This window comes from Antrostomus carolinensis, unplaced genomic scaffold (assembly GCF_000700745.2).
Source record: "Antrostomus carolinensis isolate BGI_N321 unplaced genomic scaffold, ASM70074v2 scaffold14813, whole genome shotgun sequence".
In the NCBI taxonomy this organism is placed as follows: Eukaryota; Metazoa; Chordata; class Aves; order Caprimulgiformes; family Caprimulgidae; genus Antrostomus; species Antrostomus carolinensis.
Genome location: NW_010307354.1, coordinates 18,416 through 30,062, shown reverse-complemented (window position 1 = coordinate 30,062; position 11,647 = coordinate 18,416). Strand labels below are relative to the sequence as shown.

The 11,647-nt window shown below is 34.3% G+C and overlaps 1 protein-coding gene across 1 annotated transcript; it reads left to right on the top strand.

Annotated features, from left to right (window-relative positions):
• Positions 1–883: 883 nt before the first annotated feature.
• LOC104522973 (structural maintenance of chromosomes flexible hinge domain-containing protein 1-like) lies at positions 884–10,527 on the top strand (the record flags this gene model as incomplete). The annotated part of the gene is made up of 9 exons (XM_010165402.1): positions 884–969; positions 2,521–2,643; positions 2,919–3,109; positions 3,931–4,040; positions 5,197–5,267; positions 6,160–6,331; positions 8,156–8,314; positions 9,025–9,142; positions 10,132–10,527. Coding segments are annotated over 9 exons (1,136 nt in total), but the record flags the coding sequence as incomplete, so codon positions are not given.
• Between the last annotated feature and the right edge of the window lie 1,120 nt (positions 10,528–11,647).

Below are 11,647 nucleotides of genomic sequence, written 5' to 3'. Positions count from 1 at the left end.
AATATAAATATATTTCCTGGGAATTAATTTTATGCATGTTATTCAAAAGTATTGTGTAGCTATTCATTGTTTATGTTCTTCAGCAAATAGAATCCTTTATGAAGTCTATTAAACAGCAGAGCAGTGTGAGGGCAGTGGTTTATGAGAACAGGAGAGATGAAGGAAATGTTTTATTTGCATTATTTTTTTGTTTGAATCATCCTGTCTTTTGAGCAAAAAGTTTGTTTTAATAGGTGCATTTTGAATTTTTATTTTAAGTAGATACTAAATGGAAATAAAACATGCTGAAATTAGAAGATGCTGCTCTTTCTTGTAATTTTAGTACAGGACTATGTTACATGCTTACTACATGTTTCCATTATGGATGCAAACTTCTGAATTCTGGTGTGAAAGGCAAAAAGTTTTGTTTCACGTTTGCAGTTCTTTGCATATTTCCAAATATAAACCTGTTTGAATAGAGAAGAGTGAGAGGTAATTTACCTATTTACTCATTTGTTTTCAAAATTGTTTCAGTTCAGATATGAGAGTTGAGGAAATAGGCTCCAGACAGTGGTGTCCCATATCAGAGACAAAAGAGGGTAGTGCCAGCTACTACTGTTCCCTTCCCTGTTGTCATTTTGCCTGTTAGAGAACCATTTGGAGGGATAATTGAGGACAAAAAGAAAAAAGAGCTTACATTCCCAGACTGAAGGAGATAGCAGCTGCTGAAATTGCTTAGAAGCTGGAGAAATCACAAGATCTTTGTGGACAAATCCTGATATTCTGTGCTGAAATTAAGTAGTAGATAGGGTCAGTTGTGGGTGGCATAATTTTGAAAAGTCGTAAGAAGGGTTTCATTGCTTTCTAATATTTCCTTCCTCTCTGTTGATTTTATTGGTTTCAGGTCAGGTTAAAGAAGCTGAAACAAGAGAAACTCACCTGAAGAACGAACTGAAAAAACACCAAATTGAATTGCCACAGATAAACACAGTATGGCTTATTTCTTACTAAATTCCATAACATCTTTAAAATAAATCTAATCTTAATATGAAATTGATATTATTATATAACATTATTGAGTCACACTGGTTTATCCACAAGCACCTGTCCCCGAAACCCTCAAAATTTAAACCGTGAGGAAAACTTGTGGATCAATGCCAAATTTTTTTTTTTTTTTTTATTTTTTTTTTTACTGTTGTGCTTGTTTGACTATCTCTTAAAGAAACTGCTAGAGAAATAAGAAAAACTTCTCTCTTGTATCCTGATTTTGTTTTTGCTTTCCTGCTAAGGGTACCATTTGTGTTTCTGGTACTGCTAGTTTTCTTAATGGGTTTTTGCAGGGTGAACAATATACACTGGATGTATTCTGGCATAGGTAGACAACAGGAAAACACTTCAGAGAATTAGAGAATTTCATATTCTACTAAATGTAGGTTTGAAAGATTCAGGGCGATGCTAATTTCGCATAGAGATTCAATTATATTTTAAATAAACTTTTTAAAGAAAGTTATCAAATTACTAACATTTTGAAAAAAAATGTAAACAATCAGTTATCTTTAGATCAAATTTAAAAAGTGTTATAGTCATTAATCACAACTTCAGTCACAAACCCAGCCTGTATTTGTGCCTGGGGTTGCCCCGACCCAGGTGCAGGACCTTGCATTTGGCCTTGTTGAACTTCATGAGGTTAGCACAGGCCCACCTCTCAAGCCTGTCAAGGTCCCTCTGGATGGCATCCTGTCCCTCCAGCGTGTCAACCACACCACTCAGCTTGGTATCGCTGGCAAACTTGCTGAGGGTGCACTCAATCCCACTGTCCATGTCACTGACAAAGATGTTGAAGAGCTCTGGTCCCAACACCGACCCCTGAGGGACACCACTCGTCACAGGTTTCCACTCGGACTTTGAGCTGTTGACCGCAGCTTTTTGAGTGCGCCCATCCAGCCAGTTCCTTATCCACTGAGTGGTCCATCCATCAAACCCACATGTTTCCAATTTGGAGACAAGGATGTCATGTGGGACAGTGTCAAACGCCTTGCACAAGTCCAGGTAGATGACATCAGTTGCTTTAGCCTTATCCACCAATGTTGTGACCCCATCATAAAAGGCCACCAGATTGGTCAGGCACGACTTGCCCTTAGTGAAGCCATGTTGGTTCTCACCAATCACCTTCTCATTCTCCATGTGCTTTAGCATAGTTTCTAGGAGTATCTGCTCCATGATCTTGCCTGGCACTGAGGTAAGACTGACCAGCCCGTAGTTCCACAGGTCAAGTAGTAATAAAGAAGCTCACAGTTGTCCTGGTTTTGCTAGGATAGAGTTAATTTTCTTCTTAGTAGTTATACAATATTTAGAATACAATTGCAGTATGCCTTCTTTTGCTCTCCTCTGAGATTATATGCAGTGGTCCCCTATATATGTTAGTAGTCTGTTTCAGATTATTGAATTTTTTGTTTGCAATTTGATTGACAACAGGTAAAGTAACTTTCTGCAGCTTGACCCAATGATACATACTTGTTAACTTTAAATTTTAATTCTCAGCTTCAGTATGTGGATTCTCTTATAAAACAAAAGATGTTGGAACAAGAAGGAGTAATGAAACAGCCAAGGCGAACTTGTACCCTCCCAAACTATCCAAAAGGCAACCAGGATATTTTAGGCAAGGTGAGTTTTCTTTCAGAGCACCTTCAAATGAATTTTGTTGGTTCCAGGAAGTGGTAGTGATGAAAAATGAACCAACCAAATATTCAAGTAATTTTTGAGGAGCATTAAACAGAAGATAGCATTCTCAACCCCTCAGATGACCAGCTCTTTTAACAGAGCCATCAACAGGGGAATTAATGAAATGTCTGATTGCAGTTGCAGGGTGATAATGATTAGTATGAAAAGGGGAGGTGGTCTTGGCTTCTGTTTTGACTGTCATAACTTCTGTGGTACAGATTGCACATTTAGCTCAAATTGAGGATAACGAAGCAGCAAAAGTTATCTCTTGGCATTTGGCAAGTGACATGGACTGTGTAGTTACGCTGACTACTGAAGCCGCTCGTTCCATTTTTGATGAAACTCAAGGTCGACAACAAGTGTTACCCCTTGATTCTATTTACAAGAAGACACTCCCTGATTGGAACAGGTAGAGGAAAAAGCAATGAAACTTCTGCATTTGTATTACATACTTCTTCGACTTTTTTTTTTTCTAATTTGCTTTTTAAACTTTATTCCTATTAAACATTCAAAATACAAAATTTCTGGATTCCTAGTTATAGCAACAGTAATGTCATTTGAAATGTTTAGTTGAAATCATAGCTTTACATCTTTAACTGCTGTGCTTTGTTCTTTATTTAGTAGGATGTTTCTATTAAAAAAAGAAGACAATCTACCATTTTTTTGTTTCACTTCTACATGTTTTCTAGAGGAGGAACTTTTTAAAAATAATTCTAGTGCCTCAAATCAAATTCTTAACTTTTTAAAAAATCCAATTCCAGAATACATTTCCCTAAAATCATCTGCAGTAATGGAAATTAATTCTGCTGGTTTGGTTTCCTGGAACATAAAGGAAAATACAGTTCTGTGCCTGAAAATAATTTGCTCATGAAGATGGCTGCTAATATAATAAAGAATGCCTTTCAGAAATGATCTAATGTGCAGATGTATTTTTAAGGTCCCAAATCTCAGGTTTCATAAAATAGTGTATTAAAACTTGTCTATAAAATTAGTCATATTAATTTGTTGGATGTATGTTTTATTACAAATTAGTGTTTCACCAAAACACCATTAATATAACTGGCTTTTCATATAATTGCAGGATCATTTAGCACCTCATGTGTAAGTGTTAATATGCATTCAGTGTAATTTGAGATTTCTGACTAGATTGTCTGAAGCAATAATGAAATGAGGACAAGTTACTTTTTTCTCTTTTTTTCTTCTCCCTTATTCTCTCCATTCATTAACTAGGCCCTTACCTCACTTAAGAAATGGAAAAATCTTCTTCAGACCTATTGGAAATCCAGTATTTGCCAGAGATCTCTTAACATTTCCAGATAATGTAGAGCATTGTCAAACAGGTAAATGATACTAAAGAAATTTTTCATAACTTCTTTCTGTTTAATAAATAAACATCAAAAATCATAATCTATTCATTAATCTTCATTGAGACATTTGCAAATACCAGTGTATATTCCTCATGAGGTCTGGTGGTAAAAAGAAGATGACATTAGCATTAAGCATTTGCACACAAGCTGTGAAAATTTCAGCTGACCACTGTCTTCTGCTTCTTGTCTTATTTTTATTTTCTCTACTCTATGTGCTAGGGTTTTTTTCTTTTTTTAGATTACTGCAGCATTATTTTATTCCCAAACTCATGTAAGTAGAAACTGACAATCATGATATTAGTTTTATATTTTAATAATTGCAGGTTACTGCTTTTGTTAGGCTGTTTTTTCCAGTCCCATTCTTCTCAAAAATGTGTAATGCGTAGATTTATGTACACTCAGACTGAACTGTACACCACTATATATCCACTACATATGTTATGCTTAAATAGTTACAGTAAACAGTAAGCTTTCAACGTCTACTTAGATTTCAGTTCAGGGAACCATCATCCTCTTGCTCTAACAATGTAGCAATACCTACCTTTTCCTACATTTCCTACAATGTTTAGTCCAATTTATTTAGAAATTCTTCTTTGTGTCCCTTGGGGGAATTTAAAAACCACATTGCGTGACATATCTCATGCAAGGCTACATCAAGTTAGACTTTGTATAGAACAGTCTTTTATTAGCAGAAGAAAAAATCTTGAACTCAGTTGGATCATCAGCCCAGGAAGGTTTTTTTTGACAACCCATTGAATATTAAGAAACTAAGAACACAATTCAAGGAAAACTTTAAAAATTACCATTTATATAATTTTCTAAGACTTGGAATTTTATTATGTGTATCTTCATAAATATGAGAAATCAAGAGAGTACTTTGATGGAGAATGCGATCAGTTATGCCATAAGGCAATTAAACATACTATTTTTTTTTCTTTATTTTAATTCTTTGATGAAAACAGAAGATTGCATATTTATCTTAATCTCAGAATAAAATTTCAATGAAAAAGATCACGTACATGCTATTATCTGAAAAGCTGTAATAATTATGCCTGAGAATTTATTTTTCAAAACTCAAGTTACTTTGTTGCAGAGAAATTTCATGGTTCAAAAACTTTTATTTTTTCAGTGTTTGGGATGCTCTTGGGTGACACTATCATTATCGATAATTTGGATGCTGCCAACCATTACAGAAAAGAGGTATGTTTCAATTATTCTTGATATTTTTTAAAATAAATGTTTTGCATAGCTGCATATTTAATAGATTACAAACTTAGAATAATCTCTACGTTTAATGCTGCATTAGCTGTAAGTGTGCTTGCTGTGTGTAGGTCTTCATGCACTTAACTGTGAATGAAATCTTTATTATTGGCACTGACAAAATTACCTCCATTCAACAAATTCCATTATGTGAATGTTGCCATGAAGCTTGGAACCATGTTTTTAAAGATAAACATTTTAAGTTTTGCTGTTAGTGTTAAATGCAAGTTCTTCAGTACTGTCCTAGTCCCTGTATATATAGTAAAACACAGAAGTCTGAGGCACCTGAGGAAATTTCATATCCACTAAAATCTTTGTGAAACTTACTAGAGCTCTTTCTGACCCATTTTATTTAGGATTAATGGGACACATTTTAACAGGCAACAGTCTCTGAGGAAGTCCTCACACTGGGCACTTTCTGTTTCAGCTTATGAGTTTGCTAGAATCAAAATAATGATTCAGCGTAAGAATGTAAAACTGTACTCTTAAAACATTAAGCTCTTGGGGCTACATATATTTTTTTTTATTTTTCTTTTTTTCCTCTCCAGAAGTATAAAAAATTGTACTGCAGGGTTGTTCTTAAAAGAACAAGCTAATAAGGAACCTCTGGAGGACACAAAAAACCTCCAAAAATCTAGTTGTCGTAATTATCAACAGTACTGTTTAAGATATAATTGAAAGCAAAAGTCATGAAAAGTATTTTCATAAAGTATATTCTCATTAGAGCAAGCTGCCTCATAGTTGAAAGATACAAAGCTTCACAACAGCATTACTGAAAACTTCTATTTTCCTTGGAGTTACTAATTCAGTATCACTTTTGATACCTTTGTAGGTTGTAAAAATTACACATTGCCCTACTTTGCTGACCAGGGAAGGAGACAGGATTCGCAGCAATGGAAAATTTGGAGGCCTTCAGAATAAAGCTCCTCCAATGGACAAACTGAGAGGAATGGTATTTGGAGCACCCATACCAAAACTTTACTCTGCTTTATCTGGACAAATAGGTGGGTTAATGAAGTCATGAAAATACTAAGCTTCCAAAATTACATTGCTTGTTGGTTATTCTCTTACGTAATGTAAAAAGGAAAACTTCAATTTAGCGTAAAGTTAAAGAAATATGACCTGTACAAATATGTTTTCTGAAATGCTTATAGCCATTAAATTCCCTGAAAGAAAAAATAATAATCATTATATTCCCCCTTTTTCTCAGTCTTATTAAAGAAAGACTATAAGCAGTGGTAGTCATTCAAACAGCAGGCATAAGAAGCTTGAGCAGATTGAACTTCAGCATCCTTGAAAAACAATTTTCAGATCTTTCTCCTCTGGAAACACCATACATCAATGTCTTACTGTGCAAGTGAGCTCAATGAAGCAGTGGTAAAAAATTCCTGTTCTCATCAGTAACAGCTGACCTGACTGATTTGTAAAACATTGAAAAGTCTTATTCACAAATAAAGTTGTTCTTAAATTTCAGAAGAAAGGATATTAAGTTTTTTCATTACAGTATTCCTAGAAATGTGCAGTGCAGAAGAGGTGGGGGGAGAACAAGAGAGAGAGAACACATATGCTTATTGGAGTAGCCTTATATACGAGCAAACTACTTAGTATTGACCAGTTGAGGGAGAAAAAAGACTGAAAGGATCTTTCCTAGACATTTCAGTAAAAATATATTGCGTGTAGAAAAATGCAGTAAGCATTTCAGCTACAGACTGAATTATGCTGGTTTTAGCACACTTTATATTTATCTATCAACACATTTTCAGTTGTTGAACTCAATTATTACCCATTGTGAATTAAATTGGAATAGTCTATAATTTAGTACAGGAACAATCATAGTAGAAGAAAAGGGCATGTTTTAATTTCACTAGGATAGTTACTAGTCATTTAAAGGAAAATAATAGTGAAATTCCATATAAAGGACAGCACCTTGTTACACAAAACTTGTTTGGAACTGAATTTCAGCCTTAACATTAGTTCTATCTTGCTCTTCTACTTTTGTAGTGTATAAGGAAAGTAGTTATTTAAACTGTGATTACACTGACAAGGTACTTGTAAAATAAAGTGTACTAAGAATCTACAGAGCCTTTTTTCAATCTGCAGTAACTATTCATGTGAACACTTCCACCCTATGGCAAATGTAAGGAAATTTAGTGTTCAGTTAAGCTTTGTGTAAGCTTCTTCATATTCACCACAATGTAAAATGAATGAGCCTGGGCTATTTATTCAATGCCTGGACAAAGAAACATTCTTTGTCTCATGTTAAAAGAGGAACAAAGTTTGTTAGCAAAGTATGCCCTTGTTTTACCTGAGTCTACTGCTATCTATCTCCTTGTTTAAATTTCCATAGGTGGGACAAAGTGAAACTCAGTAAATGTTCTTTTGTTCCACAAGGCGGACTAGAATTCAAGTCAGTAGTACGAGCTTCAGTTTTGTAGCACTAAAAGCAAAACATACTTACAAGCACACTTAATGGTATCAAAGGTAAAGAGTTCAGTTTGGAGTGCACAAGCAACAAGATGTGTAAAGAAAAACCTGTTTGCCACATCGTTTTCAGAGTTTGCTCGTATTTTACTGGGATCTAAGGTACAGGCTCAAAAAGAAAAGAGGAATCAAAATATTAGGTGTAAATTTTTTTCAGTCTGTCTTTGCAGTCATTTTAAGAACAGCCACTGGTCCACCGTAAGTTTGGGTGGGGTTTTTAAGTAGTGCTTTTGAAAGATGTTTTCTTGTGACTCTCATACATTGTCTAGATTGTATTTGGTAGCCTTCTACATCACAATGACCACTTATTTGCTGGTTTGTGTTTTATTATTTTATTATTCAATTAGATCTTCTTCAGCAATACCGTGCAGCAGTGGTGAAACTTGATAATGTGAATAAGGACCTTGATTTACATTTGCAGTCACTTAACACTCCAGAAATGCAAAAGAAAAAACAGGAACTTGCCGAACAAGAGAAAAGCCTCAAGCTAATAGAACAAAAATTGGGTAGGTTATTGTATTACATTTTTGGTGTCCTGCAGGAGGAGAAATGTTAACTCCATCGATATGTATTCTGCTCTTACAAACTAACAAGTTCAAACTATGAAGGAAGATTGTTAAAATTAAGAACTTGGAGATGGCTCATTTTAGAGAAAGAATAGAAAAACTGTATGTGATATGATGCTGTGGATATTGCATAGGCCAGCACTGCCTTATAATGTGTTCAGATAATAAAAATGTGGTCAGTTAGTGTCTTGTGAACATGAAACTATGATCTCACTAATATGAGATTACATAACTATTAGTCTGGCTGACCCAGTGGTAGAGAACGTTGACATTCTCTTTGAAATGACTATGTAATAAAGAGCTGAATTGCTTTTGCTAAGGAAACACAAACAAAACATTGTACTATAAAAAGAAACACCCGTAATTCTGGAAGGATAGCATTTCTCAGTTAGAAATGTTATTTTGTGTTAATAACAAATAATTTATGATATTTCAAAATATATTTTAAAAAATGTTTACTCTGTGACAACTGTAAAGCAAATGTATTTATGTGTCATCTTTGAACTCAGTTTCAAATATAAGGTAACTAAAATTTATGGCATGTCTAAAGCCTTACTTCAGAGGTTTAACACTGCTGTCACAGGGCCCATTTTTAACCAGTAAGATTAATATTTTTTTTAAATTTGTTCTTACTTGCAACTTTTTCATAGGTATGACTCCATCAGATAAAGTCACTGAATCATTACTTCAGCCTGTAATGTTAGATATGTCTGACACTCCCATCCCTCCCAAAAGAATGCGAAGAGAAACAGTAAAAAAATTGTATAGGTAAGACTTCTGAATCTAGTCATTACTTTCCCATATCCTGAATTCAAAGCAAAAACTACTTCGGGTTTTTTTTTTTTGCATGGGAGATATTTTTTTTTAAATTCATATTTGTATGCAGTAACTGAGTAGAGTTTGTGTAAGGCTGATTTGTTCAAGGTAATTTTTATTTACTTTAAAGTTTCAGCTGTTATTTAAGTTTGATATAAAGATTTGCTTGCTAGTTCTGATTCTGTTTGTCTTTACTAACTGACTGATTTGCATCTTTGTGCATTCACATTCCCTGTATTTTCTGGTATATCAAGCTCTGTTATACCTCATGAGATGGCTTGGTCTGCAAACTCTTTTAAGGTTCCATGTCAAAAACTGGGCAGTTGTTGGACAGAGAAGGAATTATTCTTACATAACTTTTTGTAAATAACTGTCTGAGCTGGTGGTAAAGTATTTAACACAGTTCTCTCTTTATCTGTGTATCTACTATACTGCCTCTGTGGCTAATGAACATTTGTACACACAAAATAAAATCAGGGAAATCTGCAAGTCTGTATCTTTAAAATGTCATGGAGCTGACTTTTATATTTCTCATGTCTTTCCTCATGACTGCATCCTTGTCTTTGCTGAACTATGGTCGTATTTTTTAGATTCTTTAAATCTTACTCACTTGTGTTCTGTAAATCTTAAAATGAGTTTTCACTATGTTACTAAGTCTCTTTTTTATTTATATTTGTTGTTGTTTTAAATCTTTTTATCCACAGGTAGAACTGAAGTGGTTATGTATTTAAACTGTCTAATAATAGCCTGATGCTATTCCTAATTTTTAAAAAATAACTATAAGAATAAGAAGCTGTGCAGAAATTCGGGGTTTATAATATTTATACTAGTGATTTTGCATCAGTAACATCAAATATTGCATAAATTTTTAAAAGACATTGTATCTATGTATATAGAAAAGAGGCTTTGTTTATAAGCTGTTGTGCTATGTTTTTGTTTAGCACCGAAGAATGGATCTCCTCTTCCACAAAGAAGCAGCAGCAACAGCAACCACTGCAAATATCTGCTTCGGAACTTAATGGAACCCCACGGAAGAGAAAGGCATAGACTGATGAGACTTCTGGAAATAGCTCTGTATTGAAAATGTGAATATGTTCAGTTAAAGGAAATATTCATGTTGTATTAACCATTACTAAGAAGATTTTTATACTGATAGAAGATATAAATGTATTTCAGTTAGTAGTAACAAAAATTTAAGTATTTAACATTGATAGCCTAATTTTTGTATAGTTAATTTTCATTTCTAAAAGCTTTCAGGGTTTTTATGTTCATGTGTGAAAAAAAGTTTAAAATATATCCTTTTTTATTTATGAAAAAAATCAATCTTTTCAATAAAACTGCTTCAATACAAAGCACTACCAATGTAATCGATTGTAATAATTAAGTCAAAGCATCCCTGGCTGTCTTGGTGAAGAGAACTTTCTGGGCTGCTCTTTTTTGATGAGTGAGCTGTCGAGGTAGTGCCAGTTTCAAAGGGAGGGCTGGAGTAGCAATATGCTGGGAGCTAACCACAGCCATTTGTAGAGTCCTCAAACAGTTAATAACAAGCCAGTATCTAAGTCTATGTGCAGGGTGATGATGTGGGAATTAATGTCTCCTTCAAACAGTGCCAGCTTGTGAGGATGAAATGTGCAACGTGTTTGCTAGGAGGCTCTTTTATGGATTGGGAGAGTGATGAGGAGGGATACTTCATGGGTGCAAATGAGATATAATATTGTACCAACTAACCACTTTTCAACATCTGTATTACCACAGCCCTCATAAAAGAACCTCACTGATTAAGCAGATCAAAAATTCGTCCTTAAATTGGTCCTTGACACCAATAACGTGACTATGACAGAAGGATTTGAGTAGAAAACAGTAATGTCACAAAGGAAAAAGAAAATTCCTTAAGCTGAACTGTGTGTATGCATTTTAAGAGTTCCAGAGACTTAAGCTAGAGGTAAAATAATCACATTGGGAAACTACTGTAGATACCTGGACATACTTTTACTTTATAAGGCTGTCTCCAGCTTTTTTTTTTTTTTTTTTAAAGATAATTCTGTTGGCTTTCACAAATACCTACAGAAAATTAAAGTTTTTCATGGTTTAGGTCATAGAGTCTTAAAATGCTAGAGAAAGTAGTGAATGGGTAAGTAAGATCTGCATCACAAGATGCAGAAAAGGACTGGACATGATTAAAGACACAATTTCATCCAGGCTCAGAGTGAGCAGTTAGAAATAGGGTTGACTGGATGAAAAAGATTGGGCAAAAGTAGAAAGCTAAACTTGAGACAATATAAAGCTATTGTTTGAAGCTATGTAAATAAAGAACATAGCAGGAGAAGGTGTTCAAGGATGTAGACGTGTTGGTTCACACCACCCTCAAAGAATTTCTGCTTAGGTGTGAAAGTTGATATATCTACTGATTTGTACTTACTTAGCAACAAGCATTTTATATAGTCTTTCTGAAAAGGG